Genomic DNA, 27973 nt, shown 5'->3' with positions numbered 1-27973 from the left:
ACAAATTTGAGTCATTGCAGTCCAACATATATTTTAAATTATGTAAGATGTTCTCATGTAAAATAATATTTTGATTTTGAAATACCAACCCATTTGCCCTTTTAAGACAATTTTAGTTTTTTTTTTCTAAAATCAAATAAATAAAAAAAATGTTTTTCTAATGGAGGGAAACAAAGGAAAGAAAACACTTTCAAAAAGAGGGAGAAAGAAACCATAGTCATTAGTGGCCTCCTTCATGCGCCTCTCAGCATACCCTGTCAGTAACCGCGGCAGGGTTTGACGTTTTGGACTTCCCACCGAAATGACGGACCAAAGAAGTGGTCGAATCAGCGCTTATTTCAGTGCTTCGAAGCCCATTCTTTCTCGAAAAAGACCTTCGGATTCTTCTCCCCTTCAATGTCACCGGTAACCCTCTTTCTCTACTCCTTTCAATTTTCCATTTTCTGGAATGCCATATTTCTTCTTAATTTTTGAAGATCGAATGCAAGAAATAGAAAAACCGTCAATGCATTTTGAAACGCCCGTGCGAGAATTAATTTCGTTGTTTGAAGCTCCGTAATCTTTTACTGTTTGTAGAATCAAGAATGCTGGTGATGTTGGTTCCGGTTCTGTTGCGAAGAGAGTTCCCCTTGCGGAGGTACCGCTGAACATGTTCAATGCGGCTGGGAATTACCATGGTCCATCGTCTGAGTCAAATTACGGCAGCTTCAATTCAAGGAATGTGTCTGTTTCTGCACTTGTTTCCGCGAATGAGAATCTGTGTCAATCTTTGTTTGAAACTCCAAGGAGAGAACCTGAAGGCTCTAAACCAAAAGAGCTGGATTATTTTGCCGCGAGTGGCCTTCTTGATGACGACTTTGATGACTCTGTTTTGGAGCAGATTGACATTTTGGTCGAGCAGAAATCTGCAGAGAAAGCAGTAGAGCAGCATTTAGATCGTAGATGTGACGAGAAAGTTTTGAACCAGACCAATATTGCTGGTGAGGTTAGTCTGAGTTCAGGATGCAGTACTGTTTCTGTGGGGTTAGGAAATGGTCACCTGCTTAACTCTGGGGTTGATCTACATACCAAACAAGAGGAAGTGGATACAAGCTTGCAATGTTTATTAAATAGCAACAGCAGCATGCCTGAGGAATATTTGAAATACTTGCAGTCCCTAAATGACAGGCAAAGAGAAGCAGCTTGCACTGATATTTCAACCCCTTTAATGATTGTAGCTGGTCCAGGAAGTGGAAAGGTCTTCTTCTACTTTACGCCCTTTTTGGTCCTATTGAATGTGGACAATTTTCTTTTCCCTTTGAGTTTTTTGATTTTCATATTAAAGCTGAATTGTCTTTTTTTTTTATCATTTATTTTTTTATAACAGACATCCACAATGGTAGGGCGTGTATTGATGCTGCTCAATGAGGTGATGGAAAATAATCGTTCCTAAGAGCTACACGCTTTTCACTTACGTATCTTTGATACCTGTCCATCTTTTCTAACTTTATGTATTAAGGTTTTTTACCTCTGTAAATTTTGCTGCTCCATTGTTTGTAATTTCTATTCTCTGCTAAATATGAGCAGGGCATTAGTCCATCAAACATTCTGGCTATGACATTCACAACAGCAGCTGCTTCTGAAATGAGAGAACGTATAGGAGCTATAGCTGGGAAGACAACAGCTAAAGAACTTACTATCAGTACTTTTCATTCATTTTCCTTGCAACTTTGTCGTTCACATGGAGAAAAGTATGTTGTTCTGAATTTGATCCAGATTTCACTTTAAATTGTCCTTGATATGCTCTGCTTATAACATATAACTTGTGTCCTTCTCTGTTTTCTGTTATAGATACTGAAGTTGCTGCTAATTTCCTTGTTATTTAAATGCTAGTTGTGGCATTTATGGTAGTTCACAATTCATCAATTCACTACCTGATTTTGTAGTCAAAATCGAGAGATCAGAAACATGCTTAAAGACACAAATGACTTTTTCCAACCAAATATAAACATAATTGCATTAACTCTCCCCCTAAAAGTTTGAATTGAGTAGTTGGTGCTCATTACTATGGGTTGCCACTTAAAGCCATGGAAGAAACTTTTATGGTGAAAGGAGAGAAAGACCTACAAGAACAATATTTAAGATCATTAAAAATGGTGTATCACATCTTGTTTTAAAGCCATATTGCCAGTTACTTAATCATGTTTATGCATTTATTATATGACTGGATCTGTGTGAACTATGTGCTACATCTGCATCTGGAAGCTTTTTTTTTTCTCTTATTGCTAGAATGATTCCGGAATAATATTCAAATTATGCTGCAGGTTGGGTCGTACATCTGAATTCTATATTTATGGACAGGGCCAGCAGCGAAATGCAATTATTGAGGCCGTCAGATTGTTAGAAAATGAAAAGTGTAGAAATAAAGATGGTGCATTATTAATGGGTGATTTATCCAATAGTGTAGAGAATCCTAAACAGTTCAAGGATAAGGCAAAGAAATGGCAAAAGTTTGTAGCTCAGGTACTCAGTTTATTTAAAGAGTCAGTCTTTCCAAACCTTCTTTTGAAATGCTTTCGCAAAAGCTACGTTATCCTCTTTCAATTCTGTTGTAAAATTATAATCTCACTCATTGTGTGTGTGTGTGTGTGTATATATATATATATATATATTTAAATTTAAGTTGTATGTCTACAAGAAGTTCTATTTGTTGTAGAAGTTGCCTTTTTTTTATTAGAAGTATCTAGTGTATGTGTAAGGTATAATAGAGCTTTAGTGAAAATCACTATTGTAATTTGTAATTAAAACAATGCTAGTATAAATATATCATTGTGTGATGTGGCACTATGGCTTAGATACAATTTTGGCATACTCTTTGATTTCAAGTAGGTAGTAAAGCGGTTTGACCTGTCTTGCTGCTCATATGGCAAGACCTCTTGCATTCCCTGCTCAACAATGTCTGCGCGCATGTTTTTTTGAGAAGGATATTCCTAATTAACAAATCAAAACTAAGTATATTGCAAATTTTAATCTGAAGAGAAACTTTGTGTTAGAATATTGAATAACAACACATCTTTGTTGGAATAATGTCAAGGAAAGATCTCTCACTCCATTATCCTTGATGTTTTTATTATAAAGTGTATGTACGGGAAGTAAAGTGTCATTCCACTTAAGCTATTCCATTTATCTGGCTTGAAAGGGGTGTGTTTAGTCTAACAGAGACTAAAGATATGATATGACTTAATTACATCCTCAATGTACAAGTTGATTATATGGGGTTGAGTTAGACTTTAAGCCCAAGTTCTAATTCTTAGAAAGTGGTCTTGAAGTCAACCTCACAATGCTTGCAAATATTTACACCCATTTTTATACTATACTATGACCATATCTCTAGTCAATATAATATTTCCAACACACTTTCATGTCGAAAACTTGACATCTTGTGCATGTGACTAAATATTTGTGAGTGACTCGATAATGGGTAACATAATTGATCCAACAAACTTTACTATGATAGACTCGTATACCATCATAGAAAGCGAAATTTAAATTTAACTCAACCCTAAACATAGGTTTGTAAAGTGAGACTTTTACCCACTTATATATTATAATATGACATATTTTTAGTCGAAGTAAAATCTCCAATACACCCCTTAATTTTGGAGGCTAGACGTCTCAAGTGTAATATTAGATATTTGTGGGTAGTCCAATAGTAATTTGAGGGGCCCAACAAACCTTGCTAGGATAGACTGTGATATCATATTAGAAAATGAAGTTTAGTCTAACTCAACCTCTTAAAACTAGCTTGTAAGGATAGATTTATCCCTACTTATTTACTATAATTTGATTATATCTTTAATCAATGCGAGATCTCTAAGATTAATAATCATGGATAGTTTTATTTCTGACAAGCACAAGCTACTTCATTTCATCATGTTTCTTTGACTAGTAATGCATAATCTTAGAAACATTTGAAATTAAATATTTGATTGTATTATGTAGTTTAATAAAAAAGGCATCTTATTGGACAAATCAATTATCATGCAGAAAATTACTGTACACTATAATTTCACCGGTTTTATATTTCCACTATTTTCTTAATGTGGGTCATGTGACTTCCCTTGTATCTACGACGACTCTTGGCAGACATCTACCTATGTTCAAATTTCTTTGTAATCCAAAGCTTGAGTTCATTCATCTTCACGAGGCAGTTGGTTGTTTATGTTGTTAGGGACTGGAAAGTTGAGCTACAAGCTGTTTGCTTCTAAATTATTAGTCAGAAATTTTGTGGCAAAATCATGTATTTCTTTTAAATTAAGCTTTGTCACCTATAATTACTTAATAAAGATCTTTTAATTCTTATGATTAATTGGTAAAGTTTTATCCTGTCACATGCAATAACGTTACACTATTTTCAGGCCAAAGCTTCGGGAAGAACTTCTGCAGAATATCGTGCAATGGGCAATGAAATTGGAGTAAGCCGATAAATAAAAGTTTTTCCCACATGCATGCACTCACAAACACCAACAACATTATTTGCTTTTCATACGCCTACTTTATTTTTTCTGGACTATAATCAGGCAGAAATTCTTGAGAATTACAACAACATATTAAAATCTTGTAATGCTCTGGATTATCATGACTTGATCAGCTGTTCTGTGATGCTACTCAGTGATTTTCCTGAAGGTAATAATTTCATTTTCATAAATATACAACTAGTTAAAATCTATTCATTTGTTACAATTAGTTAGACTAACTTGTATTTGTTTAAACTATGAATAAGTTTTGAAAGAATCTCAGGATTCATGGAAAGCTATTGTTATAGATGAATTCCAAGATACTAGTGCCATGCAATACAAGTTTCTAAAGATACTCGGATCCCATCATAAAATAACAATTGTTGGTGATGACGATCAGGTGCGAGTTTTCTTCTTGATACCTAAATTTTGATAAGTCTGGTTGGATATTTGTATTTTTTTTGTTTCTGTCTGGTCTTTTAAATGCTCATCCTATTAACCATTGGTCTATTGCCTTAATTTTTCTTGCAGTCTATTTACAGTTTCAACGGAGCTGACATTTCTGGATTTACATCATTTCGAAATGATTTTCCAAAATACAAAGAGGTTTCTCTTTCTCTTGACTGATTTTGTTTGTGCTAGATACTTGACTTTTGTGTGTTTCATGCACATTAAAATAATATATTATCATAAAAAATGGATTTTAAGTAAAACTCAACCTTATAAAACCAACTTGTAAGGTAAGATTTGCAGTCACTTATATACTGTAAATTTGTTTTATTAGTAATCTCGCTAGGATGAGTTTTTTTAAATGGTTTTGGTAACATTTCAAGAAGTAAATTTTAAGCCTAACTCAATCTTATAAAATCGAGTTGTTAGGTGAGGTTTTTACCCACTTATATATTGTAAATTTGCGTTATCACTAATCGATGTGGAATCTACAATATATTATATAATGTACATTGCATTGCATAGAGATAAGCCTAGGCTCATTATAAAATATATCTAACAAATCTCAAGATAAGACTTAGAAGGAGAACCGTTGTTAAGAGGCAATGCTCTAAATTCTGAACTTTATATATAATCAATAATAGATATTCAAAAGTGACTTATAAGCAGAACGAATGACTATTTATAGCCATCGTTGCTTTAAAATTTAAATGAAAGACAATAGGGAAATTCAAAATTCAAATTCCAACTTGAATCTAGACTGTTCTAAGAATTGGCTGAATATGCAATGTGGTGTGATTTGTGCCATGCTCTCGCTTTCCATGCTTTTGTTGCTTGCTGGTCAATGCACAAATCAACACATCCTTTCTTTGCCTCATCTTCTCATCTTGGTCGAAGTTCTATAGCTCCAATTGGGCTTGATTGAGTACTTATCAAATCAACACAACTCTTGCTTGGTCTTTTTCATCTTCCCCATTCATGCATTCTTTAGGTTGGTACAATTAAATAATGCCAACTAACTCCTTAAGTAGTGTGGGTTCATTTCTTTTCTGTTTATATTCAAGGCCCTAGGGAGTGATTGGTTTTACCCATATTCATTTATGATTTGGTAGAATAATGGTTACATTGTTTCCTTATTAAATTTCTTAGTTGGATACTTGCTTAATTTTTTTTTTCAGATTAGGCTTAACAAAAACTATCGATCCACACGTTGCATTGTTGAGGCTGCATCTTGTCTTATTCAAAACAATTCCAAGCGAAGTCAGCTGAAGAATGTTCTTACCGATAACTCTTCTGGTTCTAAGGTTACTTCTTGCTGTGCTGGTTTGAAAAATATGTTTAATTGTAATTTTTGTATATATATAGTTAAAATTTATTTTTGTCAATAATGTGTAGATAGTTATGAAGGAGTGTCACAATGAGGATGCACAATGCGCATTTGTTGTTGACAAAATCTTAGAAATGTCATCAGATCATTCAACTGGTAACTGTTGTTTTGGCAACGTTGCAATTCTCTACCGTAGACAGGTGATGTTTATTGCTATCACAATTATGTACAAAAGCAATTTCCCTATTTCTGACTGAATGTTTTTTTCTACTGCCTTTCTTCCTCTTTCAGGTATCAGGGAAAGCCTTCCAAATGGCTTTCCGTGATAGGAAAATACCATTTAACATTCACGGTGTGGCATTTTACAGAAAAAAGGTAATTTATTTTACAATAAGATGAAACTGCATTTACATTGAACAACCATTGTTAAAACTATACATTTCTAGGCCACTGCTAATAACTATAGCCTTTCGATTTAACTATTTTAATGTCATTGTAAGTCTTTGGATTGCTTAACTTTCAGGGGGAGTTTGGTTAGTTTTGTAAATTGCTATTTTATGGTCTATGTGGAGTGACCTACTGGGTATGTTGCTTGGGGGAGTTTGGTTTGTTTTGTAAATTGCTTCGCTCTCCCTCTAGTCTCAAGTAATCACCATGTGTTTGGTTTTGAAGCAAATCATTCAGTTTTCTATCGTCTTACCTCCCTTGGAAATGTGTATACTTAATAATGTATCTTAATGATAAAGTCATTACAAAGAATAATGTTTCTAGAATCTCTCAGCTAAAGGAACACTTGTGCAATAATTTTCAGACCAAGGATCTTATTAGTCTTAAATACTTTTTGGGCAATGAAGTAGCCCAATCAAAGGAAGGTGTTGTATTTTCTCATAGGAAATATGCTTTAGATATCCTTAAAGAGACATGTATGATTGAATATAAACCAATGGATAGCCGTATGGACCCAAATCAAAATTTAATGGCAAAGCAGGGTGAAACTTTCTCTAATTAAAAAAGATATGGAATAGTGTCATTGGTGTTGTGAGTCAATTCATACATACTCGTTGTATTGATCATTGGAATTATGTCATTTGTATTCTAAGACAAATGGCTCCAAAACAAGGTCTACATTGTGAAAATAAATGAAATTCCAAATTTCTAGATATTGTGATGTTGATTAGGTAAGTTCTTCTATGAAACACTTTGCTACAAGTTATTATGTTTTAATTAGAGAAAATATTATCTTTTTGAAGTGCAAGAAACAAAATGTAGCTACGACTGAAGTGGTTGAATGACATCTCTCATTATTGAGCTTGTACGAGGAAAATAGTTTCTCCAGGAATGAGATTTTTGTGAGATTGAATAAATGAAGATGTATTGTTATATAATAAAGTGGTTCTTCACATTCCTTCTAATCCTGTGTTCCATGAGATGACCAAAGACACACACAAATGTACTATCATTTCATTTGAACAATGTTGTTATCCAAAGAAATTAGGACTGATTTTGTGAGTCCAATGATCGACTTGGAGATGTATTGACAAAATCATTGACAAGACCTCAAATTGAATATATTTGCTCTAAGCTTGGTACATACAATTTGTATGCTCCAACTTGATGGATAATCTTAGAATAGGTTAAGAGTAGGCTAAGTAAACTTTATTTCAAAGCTGATTTTTTGGTAGTTCCTATTTGTTCCTAGATTACTAGTGTTTTACTCTTTCCTTTCTCATTATTGTATCACAGATCTGTTGTATAAAAATATGACCACCTAAGGGAAACTTTTTCAAGCTCAATATATTTTCTTTCATTCTTTACTTTCTCAAATTATGTGTAACTGTTTTCAATTAGAGCTGTATTTTTTCCAAGATACCACGTTACCTTCAAAAAGAAAATAATCAGTCACGTGTATCCTATCAGCAAAAACCTTGCCTAGTCTGCACCAACAAAACTGCAAATTCTATGGTGTACAATAATCTTGTGTAGAATCCTACGCCAGGTTTTCCTTAAGATATTTCTAGGATGTGAAGAATATCTGTGGCAAGTCCTAGAAAATTAATATGAACTGGCTTTTATGCACCCTAAGACTCCCCTCTGTCAAGCTAAGCTATTGCATATATGTCTTGCATCCAGCTTCTTACATGTGTAAGTTATCCCTAGGGCTCATCAAGATTTGTTTAAGATATCTTCTAGACTATTTTATCATTGAAGTTCACAAGCCGTTGACAGGTTTATTATTATAAGTTTATAACTATTGGACTTGCAAATGATGGTATCTTTGTCTTTGCATGTATGCATGATAGGAACCCGGAAATAGTTAGGCCCAAACCCAAAATATCTAAGGTGTATGTTAGACAAAGAAGGAATGACAAAGTAGGGGATCAAAATGGCAAGAGAGAGAATGAGAAGAATCCTTCCATGTAACAAACTGCTGAGCTGACACAGTATGAAAGGAGTAAATCTGTTGTATGGGTATAAGGGGTGGAAAGATAGTGGAGGAGAGGGAGGGCTGGAATTGGCTGGGAATTGGGAGAGACTAGACATTCTCTAACTATCTAGAGATACTTTGTTTCTTGCTTTACAGATCTGTAGTCTTTTCCCTGGGATATACAATCTGTTTTCTTTACTAATAAATTGAATATTCAACTTTATTGTGTTTCCTTATTTCTGGTATCTATCAATGCATAATTTGTTTGCTTGTGCCTTCTTATAATAGGTAGTCAGAACTATCATTGCCATGCTTCGAACGACCCTGCCTGGTTGTGATGATGGATCATATAGTCGAGTATTCAAGGCTTTATTGCCGTTGGAGAAAGATAAAAAAAAGAGGGTACAGCTTTTATAAAGGTTTTCTGTTTTAACCTTCATAACAGATGAATCATATTGCCATTGCGGCTTCAAATACCTTCTTTAGTTTTCATATATTATTTCAGTGTAAATGTTTCTTTTTGATGTTTTTCCCTTGCAGATAATTGACCATATCAACAAAATATCAACAATTAGAAAATGTAGTTTCTTGTCGGCTGCCTCTGACATATTTAGTGCAAAGATTTCTGGTACCTTTAAAAGGTTTTGCAAAGGATTCTTTCCTAAAATGTTATGATGCTATATTAATTGTTTCAAGAAACAATTACTTTGTTTTGTTGCTTTGTAAGAGCGTGCATGGCCCATCTTATTTTCTTAGAGGTTGCATTCTTTTAATAAGTAAAGTATTTTTCTTCATCCCGTTTTATTGTGAATGCCATAGAAAGTAATCTACCTATCCATCTTTTAATTGAATAACAATGGCTTGATGTTGAAACTAGGATGATCAGCCCTATACATCAAGGCTTCCCCCTGGAATATTGATTATTACAAAAAAATCTTTAGTAAGCAATATTTCTTTTGAATGTGGGTGTTGTTTTTTTTTTTAAATTTATTAGGGTGTGTTTCTTGCTTTTGTGGTTGTCCCTTAAACTTCAATGTGAATTTCTTACTTCCATGGCATCTTACATGTGATGATAATTACCTAAGCTAGTATCCTTTGTGCTTTCTATCATTTCATAGATGCACTTTTTCTGTATTACTTTGGTGTATGATGTCTTTGATATAATGACATTCATAGCTGTTATTGATAACAGAAGTGAGCTTACTCATGGAAGGAAGGTTTTAACGACTCTAGAGATGATATCAAAACTTACCCAGAGGGTAAGCTTTTTCTGCAAACTTCAATCACTAATCTAATTTATGTTTGCAATAACAATTATTGATGCAATCTTTGTTGGTCAATGGAAAGAAAGTATATCTTGGTGATGTTTGACCGTTCTATCTTAGATATGTATGGAAAAAAATGAATAAGGGGATTTTTTAATACAGAGGACAAGCACAAACGCAAGCATTGAACATCTGGTCATGCACTGACCATTTGTGCTAAAAAGATTTCTTCAACTTTTTAGAAATATTTGGTTATGATGCTGAATGTACTGCAATCAAGTGCAGGGTATTGTGTCCAGTTCTAACTAGTTAGTTATCAGTTACTGAGAGTTGGGCGGTCAGTTGCAGTTAGCTAGGCTTTGTTGTGGTTAGGATTAATATAATATCTATCCCTCGTGAAGAATTATGTACTCCAACTTAATATATATACGCTGTATCAAATTCAGTTTGAATTATTCTAGATAATGATCTGTTTCAGAAATTTAGGTGGCATTTACTTTGTACATTTTCTGTTTTAATTTCCAAAGAAAACAGAAGATGAATCTGAAAATATGTATGATAGAATATTATAAAGCATTTTCTGAAGAAAATGATAGCAAAAATAAGCCAAAATTTGTAAATTCCTTGAGAAAGGATTTTAAGCGTTACTTAATCTCACAAAATCAATTTGTACGATGAGATTTACAAAACCCCTAGCATTACAAGGCTTGGCACATATTTAACTTAATTAGATCTAGGGTAAGCTTTGATACCATCGTAGAGAGCATTATAAGGCTTGGCATATGTTAGTCGAGATCTGCACCCACTTATGAGATCTCTAGCAAAATTAAAGGAAAATGTCTTCGTTTTCTTTTTGTTGTTCCTCTTCAGAAGCGACATTTAACCCCTCATCCTTGCGATCAGATTCATAAAACATCACTTAATGGTTTATGACATCGACATTACAATTGTTTGCATCAGTGCCTAATATGATATTGGTGCCAAGTTACATTTTTTGTACAACATATGTCAACATTTTTTGTACAGTATGATGTTGTTGGTTTTCTTTTGAACTAAGAGAGGATGCCTTATCAGCATGCTTAATTCTCTCCTCTTCCTTAATACTAATTTAGTCCAGGCAATATTTATATTTATTTGTGACAGGAAAAATCAATCTCAGCTATCATAACTTCTGTGGCAAACATGATACCCGAGGTTTGTCTTGCATCTTATTTGGAATATTTTCTATAGTATCCTATTAGTAGTGCATGGGTTATTGCATTTCCTTAAAGTGTTACAATCAATTTGTTTAACTGACTGGTAGCTGTTGTTTGAACAGTTTTTGTTTATTTTTAATCATATGTTGATAAACATTATTGTGTGTATGTATCAGTCATACCATTGTATTAGTGTACTACCTAGCATTTTATTTTAGATTTCTTGCTTCTTTTGTTAGATAAATATGAAGATATATTCATTTAATTTTGACATAAATTTGGATGGATTTGAGAATAAGTAGATAGTTTTTTTTTTTTTTTTTATCAAAATATTCCTTACAAATACAATGTCATATTCTTCAATATCTATTTAATTATTATTCCATGTATTTTGAATTTCAGAAATACCTTCTTGAGCAACGGGCAATCACTGATGTTGATGGAGGCACATTCCTCAATGAAGACTATGACATGAGATCTGTAAGTTTTCGATGCAAGAGGGAAACTTAGGTTACCATTAGAGATTGTTGTGTTAGGAAAAAAAATGCCTGTTGTGTTTGTAATGTACATATATTGAAAACTTCAACTTGTTTTTTATTAATAGTAATCATCGTGTATGCTTTTGCTCTTTTACCTGTAATTCTAGTTGGACTCTTGCATTACACTCGTGTTCTACATATTACTCATATTTTCGAAAACAATGGGCTCACTCTTAGATCCTTTTCTTCCTCTTACACATGGGATTAGTTATTCGGGTAGAAGTCTGAAGTTTGAATCATTTTGACCCAGACCTTGTTCATCCATGGTTTCTTCAGGTTCTTCAATACCTATTGGACGATGTCTCTGAGTTTCTATCCACTAAATTAGTTGAGGTAGAAGGGGAAAGGGAAATATCAGAAGATAAGGGCTGCACTTTTGTTTTAAAAGCATTCATTGATTATTTATTTGAACGTGAGAGAGAAAATTGTCGTGCTCGAAGGAGGAACAATGAAAACTCTGTGACACTGACTACCATTCATCAGGTACCTGTCTCACTTGATTAGCGTCTAATTGAGTTTAGCTCAATGATAACGAAGGTTTTAGTTTTTTTTTACTTGCAGGCAAAAGGTTTAGAGTGGGATGTTGTCTTCATAGTTAAGGTATGTGATTGCTCTTTGTCAAAACTTTTAACAGAAGGATATGTGCTTTCTTATGTTTCTATGAAATATATTATCAGATTTTTATACCCCATTTTTCATCTTAACCTGGATGACTATATGGCTATATTTACACCTCAATAAATTGCAACATGACCATGCTGCTCATTGGAAGTCAGTGAGTCAGCATACTTGGTGAAAAGGTGCACCAAAAAGACTTTTTTCCCTTTCAGATATTAATTGGAGATTGAGTTAAAACAATTATCAATTTGTTGCAGTTTAGTACTAGAGGAACACATCTTTGTTGTCACCTCAATCTTATGTGATTACCTTTTTCATGGATAGTAACTTCTTGCTGTGTTTGGCACATTCTTTTATTGTTATTTAAAAAGTTCAAGTTTTTTTTTGTGATCCTTTAACAATTTATTGATTGACTTTTGAACCTGGTCATCTGCAACATGTCCTTGCAATTGCTCATTGGAAGTCACTAATTTATTTGGTTTCTTGTGAATTAGTTTTTAACTAACCCAATTGGTGTTGTATGGTTTATGCAGCCTACCTCACCCAGTAAGATTAGACTATTTTGGTTAATGTTCACTTTTGTTTTTTGACTACCTTATGTGGGGAGATCATAGGTCCTTGGTTTGTTCAACAATTTACCACAAAAAGTTTTGAATTACCTTTGTTTTTAGGGCTGTGTTTCCTTTACTGGGTAATTTGTTGTATCAAATAGGCAAATGACTCTGAGATCCCGCTGTTACACAATTTCAAGGGTACTGTAAAGGACACTGCAGCCTTGGTTGAGGTACGTTGTTATTGTTTTTTAGTTGGATGGATAATTTGTATGTTCATTTGTCTTCAACTGGATTATTTTTGTTGAAATATGGGTGTAAATATTGCACATTTACTGTACAATAAATATAGATTTCATTGTAAGAAACTCCTAAAATTAAGGGATTCGGATTAGGAGTTTATTTGGTAGATTTGCTCCTTTTTTAGAGTCTTTATTTAGGGAGATTTATTTCCTTTATTTGAGGATATTCCTGTCCTTTTATTAGGATTTCATTTTTCCTCTAAATACCAATATTTTGTTTCTTTATGATATCAAGAAAAATAATGCCATAATTATTGGTTACTGCCTACACATTTTTTCACAGTTTTAAATTATGATTCTAATTTATTGTGACATTCCTAGGAAGAAAGACGCTTGTTGTATGTTGCAATGACTCGTGCTCGGCAGAAGCTTTTTATGCTTTACGTATTGATGGACTCAAACTGGCAGGTTTGTTTTGTGTAATTTTAAATTCAACTTCTTAATTGTCAGATTTTTCTAATTCTGTGCATTTCTAGATACTTCAACCGTCAAGATTTCTGAAAGAAATCCCCCGTAGTCTTATAGAAGTCCAGGTATTCTTCTTTCCTAATTATAAATTATTTTCGCTATTAAACTATAGTGCAATAGCTGTTTTGAAGTACATACCCTTTTTGTTGTCATGGTCTGCTCTAAAACCATGACAGAATGGTTAAGACCAACTCAAATGACCTTTTGCTTGAAAAGCTTACGGATCACACTGAATAAGGAATACATGCTCCAACTAATAAAAAAATAAATTAATGAAAATTTGGTGGAGATTTCTCTGTATGAACTTCTCAAGGATAACAAACACATTTCAATCACTTAATGGAGGTAGCTAGGATTCATGAAAGAAGTTCCTATCATTTAAATATTTAAATATGATTAATAAATGGGTGAGTTCTCTAACAAAGGTATTCAACCATATCATATCAAACCTAGTGAGTTATATGTATTGCAAAAATTAAACACTCTGTCGTTATACTTGCATTATAATTTATACTAAATTTGAACCACAATACTGGCCACCACTCAAAATGATGTGGCCTAACAAGTGAAACTTTGAAATCTTCTCTCCTTGAGCTAGGTTTTGGGATGTGCCTTGCCTTTGCAGTTACATTTTCCAAGATAAGAAGGAACAAAAGTAGATGACAATGCACAGAAGTGGGTATAATGAAAGGGAGTTAAATTGTGACAGCTTAATAAATTATAGATAGGATGAGGATTGCAAATTGTCAGATTTCATCTTGAAATCGATTGACATTAAGCGAAGTTTCCTTTCATATATATAAGCTGTACTTCAAGAATTGAGGTAGGTGATGTAGGACTTCCCACCCCACCCCTCCAAAGATGGTAGGCGAGCCTACCAAATAGACATTTTATTAAGATGAACTATAATTGACTTTGATACCATTTCGAACCTGATCTTAAAATTGACATTAAGAGAATTTGTCCAAAAGATATATAAGCCACACTCCAAGATTTTTGAGGTAGGTGATATAGGATTTCCCAACCCATATTTAACATATAATAACATCTCAAATAGCCAAGTCAAGTGGTTTAGCAAAATAATGGATTATCTAAAGTTTAGAAGAAACTAATTTATCTCTTATTGAGTCTCATTACATGCATCTGACACACACACACACACACTGCCTATTCTAGGAAACAAATTCCGAATATTGTGGGATTCATATGCTAGTAATAAAATGAAAATACAGTCAAAAGCAATAGGACTTAAATCTAGTGAGTTGTATATTCTTGTGTAGGGTGAAACAAATTTACAAAAACTACAGATAAAGCACGAAGCTTTTCAAAAGGAACCTACCCCTTGTACCACTGACTTGTTGATAAAAGAGAGACCAACTGAAGCAGATGTGGTCCCTATGCCTCCTGAAATACTTGATAATCATTCCAGTGACATTTCTAATGAGCTAGCACAATTTGATGAGGCAAACAGTGGAAATGATTTCTTAAGAAGGTTTCTCTATTTCAATAATCATATTACGGTTATTTGTCATTGATCTAAGCTGTATTTAGTTTTAGAACATTAATGTTAATCGTTACGTCTTAGTTTTTTTTTTATGCAGATTTAGTGTTGAGGACAGATCTATTGTTTCCCATTTATTCCATCAATGGGCCAAAAAAAAAGCATTTCAAGATCCAAAGAGATTGCTTGACAAGGTGATTGTTGATAACTGCATGTAATTTTATTTTAAAATTAAAGATCAAGATCTGGTAATTGAAATTGGATTTTTATTAATCTAGCATAATTAGTATTTAAGATATTTAGGTCTAATTTGATTTTGTTTTTTACTTTCTTCCTATCTCATCCTTGAATTTTTTATGTAATCATGGTAGTTAGGAACTCTCCTAGTCATCTCTGCTTATCTAACATGTAATTTTGATCAATCAATACTGTGAAAGATCGTTATCTTCTCCTAAAATTATACACATTTGTGCAACACTTATCAACTAAGAAGACCTTTTTTTATGTGAGAGTGAAAGGAATGAATATCATTAAAACAACATATCTTAAAGTGAAGGTTGACATTCCCATGCAATTTTGATAGCAAATCATCCATGACCATTGCCCACAATCCAAAACACATTGAATTTGATAGGCACTTCATCAAAGATAATCTTGATAAAGGTCTTGTGGTTACAACCTATGTGTACTACAAGGGTTTAGATGACAAAGATTTTTACTAAGGGTCTACCTCAAGGTAAATTCCAGGATCTTCTAGGCAGCTTGGAAATGATTGATTTTTGTTTACCAACTTGAGAGAAAGTGTTGGAAATAGCCTATTATTCCCATACTACAAGGTTCTGGGAATATTCCCATACTTGACTAGGGGAAAATATTTTTAACAATGTTCAACATATTTTTGTTTCCTTTTTCTGGACAATTTGATTGCTACAATAGAGCTAATGAGTGTATTGTGTGTTATTGTTATTGTTAAGAAGTGGACTTTAAGCCTAACTCAATCCCACAAAACCGGCTTGTAAGGTGAGGTTTGTACCAACTTATATATTATAAATTGACCTTATCTCTAGTCGATGTGGGACTTCCAACACACCCCCTCACACCGAGGTATATACATCTCGAGCGTGAGACTAAACATTAATGGGTGGTTCGATAACGGCCCGATAGCGAGTGAAACAACATGCCCAACAAACAACAAATATTGCTAGGATAGGCTCTAACCTGACTCTGATACTATGTTAAGAAGTGGACTTTTAGCCTAAATCAACCTCATAAAATCGGCTTGTAAGGTGAAGTTTGCACCAACTTATATATTATAAATTGACCTTATCTCTAGTTGATGTGGGACTTCCAACACACTCCCTGACGTCGAGGTATATACATCTTGAGCGTGAGACTAGACATTAATAGGTGGTCCGATAACGGCCCGATAGCGGGTGAAACAACATGCCCAACAAACAAAAAATATCGACTTACCTCCTCCTTTATTTGTAACAAACTAATCATTCCCAACTTGCCTACAAGATTTTTAAATCTACCCGGAGGAAGCCCTTTTGTAAAAATTAAGGGTGGGCAAACTGCATTGTTTGCACTGTACTACAAACCAAGTATAGTTAACTATAAAATGGTTCAAATAAATTGGATTGAACTAGAAAATAGTTTAAAAAAACTGAGTTGAACTATTTTTTAGTTCAGTTAACTAAAATATAGTTTAGTAAACTGTTTTTCAATGTAAAAAGAGTTTAAAATTAAAGCTAAAGCCTAAATGATACGTATTAATAAAACTGCATACAGAAACTGCATGTTTTTCTTTTTTTTATCTTAAAACGATTTCAGAATAAGTTTTAAAAGTTTATTTAAATTCTTAACTTAAATAAAATTTAATTGCATTGATTACATTAAAAAAAATTGATAAGAAAAACCTTGGTCAAAATCTATTCATCTATAAATTTCAACAGTATAATATTTTTAGTAAAAATAAAAATAATAATAAACTAGTATGATATATAATTATGAAAAAGTAGGATATACAAATATAAATTAATACAAATAACTAAGTTATGAGAAAAAAATAATTCATAACAATTTGTAAATAGTATTAAATGTGTTTTTTCTTTTCTATTTATCTTAAAACTATTTTAGAATAAGTTTGAAAAGTTTATTTAAATTCTTAACTTAAATAAAATTTAATTGCATAGATTACATTAAAAAAAAATTGATAAGAAAAACCCTAGTCAAAATCTATCCATTTATAAATTTTAATAGTATAATAATTTTTAGTAAAAATAAAAATAATAATAAACGAATATGATATATAATTACGAACAGTAGGATATACAAATATAAATAACTAAGTTGCATGTTTCATGAGAAAAAAATAATTCATACCAGTTTGTAAATAGTATTAAACATGTTTTTTTTGTCTTAAAACTATTTCGAAAGTTTGAAAAGTTTATCTAAATTCTTAGAGTGTTTTTTTTTAAAACTAACACTTAAAATTGTTCGTTTAGAAATTTAATTTAGGATATTTGTTTATTTAAAATCACTTTTCAATAAGTTATTTGATAAATAAGTTATTTGATAAAAAAATAATTAGTATGTCTTCATTATGTTTGGGTGGAACTGGAGTTTGTTTTAATGAAGTTGTATTTTTTTACTGTTTTAAAACAGTTAATTGAGTTAACTGAACTACTAATAGGAAAGTTCAATTTTTTTTAAATTGAACTACAAAATAGTATAATTCAGTTTTTAATGAAAATAGTTCAGTTTTTATAGTATAATATAGTATAGATAATTTATAGTTTAGTACAGTTAGGTTAATCATGCCCAGCCCCAGTAAAAATATATGCGATTTGAAGTTCTGTAGGAACATAAGTTGTAATCACAAAGTCTCTGTCAAGATTATCTTTGATGAAATGTCTGTCAATATCAATGTGTTTGGTTCTGTCATGTTGTACTGGATTATGGGCTATGTTCATGACAGACTTATTGCCACAATGTAGTTGCACCGGGTTCTCCACTTTGACTTTAAGATCATCAAAATGATTTTCATCCAGAGTCCTTCACACATTCCTTGGGCAAGAGCTCGAAATTCAGCTTCTGCACTAGAATGGGATACTCTATCTTGCTTTTTGCTTCTCCATGTTACCAGATTATCTCCAAGAAACATACAATACCCAGAAGTAGATTTTCTATCAGTAATAGAACCTGCATAGTTAGCATTAGTATATATCTTCATAGTAAACGTGTCTTCCCTTTTGAATAATAGCCCCTTTCCTAGACTTGACTTTAAGTATTGGGGAATTTTGTCAACTGCTTGCATGTGTCTCTCTCTTGGATCATGGGCTTGTGTGTGATAGATAAATCAATTTTCCTACCAATCTCTGATATTGGGCCTTCTCTACAGGAACACTTTCTTCACTTCCAATTCTGTGATTTTGTTCTATAGGAACTGTTGAGGTTCTACATCCCAGTTTTCCTGTTTCTTTGAGGAGATCAAGTATATATTTCCTTTGGGAGATGAAAATTCCGTTCTTGGAGTAGGCAACCTCTATTCCAAGAAAATATTTAGTTTTCCTAAGTCTTTCATTTCAAATTGAGCTGTCAATTTATCTTTTAATGCCAATTTTTCTATTTCATCATCTCGTACAATAATCATATCATCCACATAGACAAGCAATAGAGTGAGTTTATCTGTAGAAGAGTGCTTTATGAATAGAGTATGATCTCCTTGGCTTTGTCTGTATCCTAAGGAAACCATTGCTTTTGTAAATCTTCCAAACCATGCTCTAGGGGATTGCTTAAGCCCATACAATGCTTTCTTCAGAAGGCATACCTTGTTTCTTTCATTTTTCACTTCAAAGCCTGGGGGAATCTCCATGCACACTTCCTCTTTTAGATTTCCATGAAGAAAGGCATTCTTCACATCCAACTGGTGTAAGTCCCATCCAAAATGAGCAGCCAAAGCGAGAATAACTCAAATTGTATTCATCTTTGCCACTGGGGCAAATGTCTCCTCATAGTCAATCCCATACGTTTGGGTATATCCTTTTTGCCACCAATCTAGCTTTTTATATCTTTCTATTGTCCCATCTGCCTTATGTTTCATTGTGAATATCCATCTACACCCTATTGTCTTCTTGTCTCTTGGCTTATCAACAATCTCCCAAGTTGAATTTCTTTCTAATGCATTCATCTCTTCTTTCATTGCTTGATTCCAATGTTCAAGTTTCATGGCTTCCTAGATTGAGGTAGGAATTTCTGTGGCATCAATGACAGCAATAAAACTTTTGTGCTTATCAGAGAGATTGTTAGTGCAAACATACTGAGAAATAGGATATTTAGCACATGATCTTCTTTCCTTTCTCAATGCAATAGGTAAATCCTTAGTAATACTTACCTCCTCCTCATTGATATCTTTAGGGATCCTCACTGGATTAGGCAATTTTTCTTGCTCGAGAGTCGAAGTGGGTTGTTTTCTTCTTTCATATTTTTTGCCAAAAAATTTGTCTTCTTCCTCTTCTTCCTCACTGTGGACTATGGTAGCTTCATTGCTCAAGTCTTGGGCATCCTGCAAAAACAAACATGATAATGACAAGAAGGAGAGTTCATTCACTTCAAGTGCTTTCTCCCTCTAAAGTGGTGGACTGACATAAAAGGATTGTGTTTCATGAAAGGTGACATCCATGGTGATAAAGACGCGACGACTCTGAGGATGATAACATTTGTACCATTTTTTTATTAGAAGGATACCCAATAAAGACACATTTAAGAGCTCTAGGATCTAATTTACCACGGTTAGGATAATGAGAGTGAACAAAACCAACACATGCAAAGACTCGACTAGGTAGACTCGTTAGTAGGGGAGAAGAACGAACAAAAGACAATAGACACTCTATAAGACTAATGTCATTTAAGATACGAGTGGGTAACCTGTTGATGAGATAGGTGGCAGTTAACACAATTTCTCCCCAGTAATTTTTTGGAACAAACATTTGAAAAGAAAGATCTCTAGTTACTTCAAGAAGATGACGATTCTTTCTTTGTGCAACCCCAACATAGGTTAGTTCATGAACAATACCATTATGAGGCAAAAAATTAAGAAATTCATGATTCACATATTCAGTACCATTATCATACCTGATTCTTTTGATATTTTTTCCAAATTGATTTTGGACAAGACGGAAAAAATTAACAAAAATTTGAAAAACTTCGGATTTATTTTTCATAAGGTATGTCCACGTGACACGAGTACAATCGTCAATAAATCAAATGGAGAAATACTCTTTTTATCACTAACAGGATAAGATGCATGATGGTGTTTTGACAATTGACAAATATCACAATTAAAAGACTCAACGGCTCTTTGGTAAACAAATGGGGAAACAAGGACTTCATAAAACTAAATGAAGGATGCCCAAGCCTTTGATGATGTAACTATATTTGGGAATCTGCCCACGTCTCAGATGTAGCTTGTTGACTCATGATTTTTGTGTTGCTTTGGTCATCAAACTCTAAAAAGTACAACCCATTATGCTCCTTAGCAGTTAAAATCGTCTTCCCTGTGGCAAGGTCCTGAAAAACACAGTAAGTTGGAAAAAATGTTACTGAACAATTTAAATCTTTTGTGAGTTTTTGCACAGAGATAAGGCTATTAGCTAACTGAGGAACATGTAAAACATCCTTCAATACAATAGATGAGTCCAAAATTATATTCCCAGAGCCGCATATAGGTATAGCTTGACCATTCGCAACTGTAATAAGTTGTTCTTTATTTCTTTTACCATATGAGTCGAAGGACATACTAAAAGGTGTCATATGATCAGTTGCACACGAATCAAGGATCCAAATACGTTGAGACACATGACCAACAATATTGAGACAAATCTTACATTTTATGGACAGAGTACATGATCCAAAGGGCTTACTCATTGATTCAACCATTGCTTTCAAGCGCTCGAGTTCCTCCTTATAAGCTTGCATATCAAGATCTAGTGGTGGTTTTAATGAAAAACTACTCTGTAAATCATCTCATATTTCTTCTGTAGAAGAATGAAACATATAATTTCTACTTATCTCAGGAATCATGGATTGCCACATCCAAGTCATAATTAATGAATCTTCATTGTCCCAAATAGAAAAATGAGTGTTGTTTGGTCCTGGTCCTCCTCCATCTATGTGAACAAGTCTTGAACAACCCTTGAGAATCCTTCAAATAAATTGGCTCCATTGTAAGAAATTATGACCATTCAACCGACAGGTACCCCCTATATTTGGCAGGTCATTAGGACCCAATAGAATATTTTTTACTTCAGACATTCCGTAGAACGCAACCAGGAGGCTTTGGTGACCTTTTCCGAAACGACGATGGCATGTGGGTCACACCGAAAAAAGGAGCAGAACTTAAAACTCAGATCTACTCAAATATAGGCCAAATGGGTCGTCACCAACCCTAGGAACAGACTCAGGAGGCTCCGACAACTCTGTTTGTGGTGTCGGCGGCGAATGGGTCTCGTCGAAGGTGGGTGCGTAGGCTACACGCACCGGAGACGGTGGCGGTGCGTGGTGGCTTCTCTCCCGGAACGACTTTCGGCGTTGTGGTCGCCGGTGTTGGGCACACCTTTTTGCCCTTTCAACGAGCCCAACCGGCAACGGCAGCATCGGTGGTGGTCGAACAACGGTGATGGTGCGACTGTGCAGCGGAATGGAGCTCCAAGATCGGGAGCTCTTACACCAAGTAGAAAATATGACTGATTTTATTATTCTAAATCATAAAAAATAAATTATTATATCCTCTATTTGTAACAATCTAATTCTCCTAAAAAGGGAACTAGGGAAACAAAATAAAATAGAAGATTATACATCTATTTTCTCTAATTAGAAAGATTCTAAAGATATCTTCTCTAATTACAACAGTTATCATTGAAATGATTTTTTATTTTCTTACATAGTTCGAGTACGTTACATTGATAAGTGTCTCTGCAACAACTTGTCCCTACAAATCAATGTCTTTCCATGCAACCAAACTTGCATCTCACCCACAAATCACCTCAAATCATCCATGGTTACACTACTCACCCTGATATAAGCTAAGTGTTAGAGTCTGTTTGGGGTGGTTGCACTCATTAAATTACTTATAGTTATCGTTTGTCCTTGTGAAAAAAACATTAAAGACTAATATTTTGAAATGGAGGGAGTAGTTTTATAAATGTCAATAATGTTACATTCATGATTATGAGGGTCTTAGTTATATTAGTTAACTAAGAACATCTAAAATTCAAGTGTCTTATAATATACACATAAGGAGTCTTACTCTATTTTAAATTAGTCTTACCATGTCACATCACTTTTAAGCAATTTATTAATATTTGCTAATTTTTCTTCAATGGAGAGATCTTGTTAGAACCAACATTTTATAGTTTTTTATTTGTCTCCATCTTTTTACAACTTAAAGAATTAATTTAATTATTCAAATATTGTATTTTATTTTTGAGATTCAGGTTATGATACAAGCCTAGTTCTTAATTTTAAGGCTCCATCGCACCATGTCAGCTTTCCCCAGTAGGAGTTCCTTATAAAATCTGTCCCTTAAATTTAATGCCCTTTTTAAAACTTCCACATTGGAGATGTTTTAAGGTCTTTCTTAATCAATAAAATATCCCCAACTTTTATTGTTTAAATTTCTGAATTTGCGGGATTGTACAAAATCCCTGTGAAAATTCATAAAAATGAAACATATACGAACGTGCTGGAACTCAATAACTACTGAGACTTGTATGGTCTTTTAATGTTGGGACTTGGGAATTACAAACTAAGTGATTGATCAAGTCCCTCAATATCGATTTCAAGGAAATAGTGCTTTAGATGCCGTTAAGTGTTCCTTATGCTGTTATTATAAAATACATATATTTCATTATATTTTATCTCCATTTTATATATAATTAACAGCCACAGGTAGCCTAAGCATTTCTAGATATTGTGTGCTATAATATTAAGATATTGTTTTAGATAAGTATTGTAGGATGTACAACGTGAATATAATTAATATTTTCTTATTTGTTAACTAAATCACTTTTTCCTATCAACAGGTTTGTTTTGTAATTGATGAACGCCTGAGACAGAAGAGAAACAAAAACAAGGTCCAGCAATATCCATATTTTTCGGAGCTGTCTGTTTTATGATGCCTGTTGTTCCCTCTTTCTTGTTTGTGTACTTTGTTTTGACAGATTTCCAGTTATGTGGAATGAACCCTGTTACAAAGAGACGTGTCTCTAACAAACCTTTGGATTCTTTTTTTGCCAATTACATTGAAGTGCATGTACATATTTTATTAAGCTTGTGTTGAATATTTCCACTATTTAAATTTAAATGCATTGGCATGAAATATCGGGAGCTACTTAAGAACAGTGTTGTTGAATAGTCGCCATAACGCTGTTACGTTGTGGAATCCCTTGGATCTGCAATTGCAACTGTGTCTGCTTATGTGGACACTGAGGTTTCTTGGCTTGTCATCTTTGACAAGTCTCCAGACAGTAGGACTTTTGAGTTAATATGATGGCAATTTTGGTTCATTTTGTTTTTATTTGCATACGGCTTAATTTGTATACATATATAATAGATATATCTTTCAACCATTATGCAAATTCCACTATTTGGCTGCTGTGATATCTGCTATATGATGTAGATATAGCGGATTATTGGGTATCCACCACTTTCTTCAGTCTACAATTGATGACACTGCTTAAGCATAAGATTACTGTGCTTAAATGTTTTGGGACTCATGTGTTGATATACATATTCTTTTTCAAGTATCTATCAGAAACAAAAACAATTTCTCTTTTCGTTCTCCGTCTTACTGGACAAACTTTTTTACAGTAATCTGTAAAATATTGTTCTCATTACTTTTCTTAATGAAAGTTGTCCAAACTCACATGACGGCTGTTACTGGTGTAAATGTCTTGTTTTACGTTTTACAAAAATATCTTGATAATTGCTTTGAATCCTAATTTCTAATTTCATTTTCAGGACTTATTGAATACATTAAAACCTTGCTTAAGCTGTGACGAAGCATTTCGGTATGCTCAATATGTAAGCGCCTTTATATATTATTTAAACCAAACATGATTCCATTTCTAGGATACTGCATCTTTAGAAGAAATCTGATATTTATTTCCTGATAGGTTTTGAGATGGGAGCAGATTCCTGCTGATAAACGTGCTCATCTTATGAGAGAAAAACAGGTTTTCTGGATTTTCACTAGTTACTATTTGACTTTAGAAAATTAGTATAGATTAATGTGAATAACTTGTATCTTACATCATCTCATATTATATTTTTGAGAGTTTTTAATTTTTTTCTTCTGTTGGACATATTTTAGTTAATGCAGATAGGAAATAATATATTCATGCAATACTAATGGGTTTTATTTGTTCTTAGCAAGTTTTGCATAGTTAATTTTAGCCTAGAGTGTCTTCAAAGTCTATATCTAGAGACTGTATATGTATATAGATCATATGCAGAACCTTTGTACCACTCTTTATGTAGTATTGCGTTCTTTCTTCCTTTAATCTCCCCTGATAAAATTAACATGATATCATATAGGTACCATGCACCATGACCCCTAAACATGGAACTGTTCTGTTCCAATAGTTTTCCTCATTTTTGGATCAATTTGCTCATTCAAAACCATTTTCTTTATTTTTCGTGCAAAATTTTCCTGACTTGGCATCGTCTTTCAGTCGTAGTTTTCAGTTCTTGCAGCTGTTCTGAGACCACGTCTACTTCCATATGGCATGCTTCCAGTCTGCAAACCTCAAGTACCTCTGTGATTTTGACAGGACTATGAGGGTCTATGTTAAGAGAAAGGGAGTTGAAAAACAGAACATAGGTTATTAGGAAGTTTGGGGTTGTTAGGTTTTTATAGTATTCCTAGGAGGGAGGGAGGGGTGTCTTGTAAAGGAGATGTTGTTTTGTAATTGAGAAGCATTGACGTCTGTGACATCCTGTGAGAAGGGAAGCATTGTCCATTTGCTCCATTCGAACATCATGTTTGCTTTTGAAGTAATAAAGCTGTTTTCCAGTTTTAAGCTGAGTTTCTGTTGTTTTACTGGACCAAACTAGAGCCAACAAGGTTTCTTGGCAAAAAACCTAACAACCCCAAACTTCAGTTCTCTGACCAAAGCTAGGTATTGTCAATCGTAAACTGAGCTTTGATTGCGGAGTTCTTTTTACGCATCAATCAAGTTTCTGGACATGAGTATGAATGTCTTCCTCTATCGTTTCTCCCCTTAACAGCAAACCTGGGCTGTTCGCATAATAGGAAACTCAACTTGAACAGTTCAAACAACTGTGTGAAACCGTTGCTCTCAATCTCACTCGGCTGAACTCAATCAGTTGACAATCCTGTTCGGCCCTCACCTGATTAAGTTGCACCTCCTGCTTGTATTCTGTTCACTCACATGCAGACCAATTCTGTTGATAATTCCTCTCACAATCGGTCTACTGTTAATACACTATCATACAATTTGATTATATGTCTACACTTGGATCTTATTTATGATCACATATTAGGGTACAAAATAATCGGTCATAGATACAATTATACAAGTGAAAGAATCAAATCCCCAAATTCTAGTTACCGCATCCCTAATTTATAGTGATTATTTCCATATTTAGTGCGTATTAAATATGCTTATCTTTCATGATTAATTGGCCTTGATTTTCACGGTCTAGTATGCTCTCTTTTGTCTCTTTATTTTTGTTTAAACCTACTTCACATCAAAAATATGTTTTCCATAGTGTTTGGGTCTTTTGGTTCAAACTCGAGGTAATACTTGTCAGGAGCTTCTAATAAGTTTGGGCTGTGCTAATGTAATACTTCTTGCTTGGTCATGTAACATAACATGTGTTACTTCCGTCTTGGGATTTGTCATTTTTGTTTTTGCCTATATTGTAATATTTTGTAATTTAAGGACCTTATTATTTTTTATTTATTTCCTGAGAAAATATGTTTGTTTATAAGAAGCTGAAAATTAGGTTTCTAATTGTTTTAGGAATCTGTTAGAAGACTTGTTAGGATGCGGCAACGGGCAACACAGAATTAGTGATTGTATACCTGTAGGTACTAGATTGATTCATTTATAAATAGGTGCGAGTGGATCAACACGATCCTATAATTGTTGGTCTAAATAAGTCGATACACTAAACCAACCTTATGCAAAGCATTTATGTAATTTTCCCCCTGCTATTGAGTGATATGCATAACAAGTATTTTCGTGGAGAGGTACGTATATAGTAACCATGATTTTCGTTGTTTTCATATTGAATATAAGATTTTGGAGTATTTTTTCACTTTTCAGGAACATTTTCTTAAATTAAAGATTGAGAATGCAATGGGTTCTGCAACACCAACTGTCAAGCAGGTAACAATACTTGGTTACAAAACATGTTAGACCTTTCATTTTTATCTTTTTTGGTATTCGTGTCTTGTATGTGGTTAATTAAATATGAAGCTATTCTTCATGATGAATTTCACAAAAATTCAGAAAACTTGGATAAAATATTAATAGTTTATATCTAATTTAACCTTAATAAATCGATTTCTAAAGTGATGATTATCTCTATTTATATATTCATGTCTTGTATGTTGGACTTGAGTTTTCTCAATACACCCCTTCACATCCATCACTATTAGGACTGGAACATAGATAATACGATGACCGACCTTTTTAGTGGATCTAAGACGATACAAACTTACAAAGTGATTTAAGCTTAACTTAGTCCTATAAAACTTTTTGTAAAGTGAGGATTATTCCCACTTATCTATTGTATTTTAACACTAGTTCTTGTTGATCTAGGAATTTGGATTTTTTTTCCAGTAGCGATTTTGTATATTCACTTTTTACTGATTTGGGCGATGCAACCTACTATTACATTTATGAAGACATGGTTAGCTATCACTACGTTGAAATTTTATTTTGTTGATTTTTCGTGACTTATGATTTGGATTGGATAACTTTACTATGTATCTGAATTCTTACCATTTTCATTGTGTTGTTTGTACATTCATACCTTTCGTTTACTGACTTAATACCTAATGGTGGTGGTGTCACATTTCACAAGAAGTCTCCATCTCCAATGTTTTCATTTCTTAGTTAGCATTGCTAATGATCTGTAAAACGAAACTTTTCCAACTTTGGTTCATTGATTTTCTTGTTGAAACTTCAATGCTTTCTTAAGCATCAGATTGTTTTCTTCGCATGCCCAAGAATACTTCTCATATGACCCACTTTGCCATTGAGATTCATGGATTTTTTCGGTAGTAGTGTTAGATAACTTGCATTTATTTTTTGATAATGATTCGGTGAACAAATGGAGATTATTGTGCTTTATTTATTTGTAGGAATGTAAATTTGTAGTTTGAATGTGACATACGTTGCAATTGTTTTCGCAGATCTCATATTTGAAAAAACTGGGTTGCACTGTGACCCCTACATCTCGCCTTCATGCGTCTCATCTTATTGAGCAGTACAAATCACTGTAAGAATCCAGAAGTAAGAACCTTCTTTCAGTCTCCATACACTGAATTTCAATGTAAGATTATATTGCAGACTAAGCTGGTTTGCAAGCTTGCTTACAAATTTTGTTAACTAAACTGATGGACCTTTTTGATTCCAACCATCTACTAAATTTTTTCCATTGTTATGGAACAGTTATTTAATGTTATCACATTTGTATATTTATTTTCTTAAATTCCAACCATATGTATATTTATTTTCTTAAATTTTCGACAAAAATACTTATTCTTTTGTCTTAATTCACATTTGTTTACTTCCTTTCA

The 27973-nt window shown here is 33.4% G+C and overlaps 1 protein-coding gene across 2 annotated transcripts; it reads left to right on the top strand.

Moving 5' to 3' along the window:
- The first annotated feature begins 168 nt into the window (after window positions 1–168).
- SRS2 (P-loop containing nucleoside triphosphate hydrolases superfamily protein) lies at window positions 169–27885 on the top strand. 2 transcript variants are annotated; one of them, XM_088097369.1, is made up of 29 exons: window positions 189–405; window positions 577–1237; window positions 1367–1408; window positions 1567–1730; window positions 2304–2502; window positions 4398–4454; window positions 4560–4665; window positions 4763–4896; window positions 5028–5102; window positions 6125–6250; window positions 6342–6473; window positions 6565–6648; window positions 8987–9100; window positions 9239–9339; window positions 9891–9957; window positions 11107–11157; window positions 11562–11639; window positions 11975–12181; window positions 12260–12298; window positions 13029–13100; window positions 13491–13577; window positions 13646–13702; window positions 14918–15129; window positions 15239–15332; window positions 23223–23273; window positions 24160–24222; window positions 24315–24374; window positions 26493–26555; window positions 27587–27885. In XM_088097369.1, the coding sequence occupies exons 1-29, from the start codon at window positions 302–304 to the stop codon at window positions 27674–27676; spliced, it is 3390 nt and encodes a 1129-aa protein (XP_087953495.1). In that variant the 5' UTR covers window positions 189–301; the 3' UTR covers window positions 27677–27885. The 2 variants fall into 2 exon arrangements, 1 of the variants encoding a protein (XP_087953495.1); XR_015781718.1 differs by lacking the exons at window positions 14918–15129; window positions 24160–24222; window positions 24315–24374; window positions 26493–26555; window positions 27587–27885 and having other exon boundaries at window positions 169–405; window positions 23223–23264.
- The last annotated feature ends 88 nt before the right edge of the window (window positions 27886–27973 follow it).

The sequence above is a fragment of the Vigna umbellata genome, chromosome 8, assembly GCF_029865625.1.
Source record: "Vigna umbellata cultivar VRB3 chromosome 8, Vumbellata_1.0, whole genome shotgun sequence".
Taxonomy (NCBI): domain Eukaryota; kingdom Viridiplantae; phylum Streptophyta; class Magnoliopsida; order Fabales; family Fabaceae; genus Vigna; species Vigna umbellata.
Note: the sequence above shows the minus strand (reverse complement) of the source record. Positions and strands in the feature narration are given on the sequence as shown.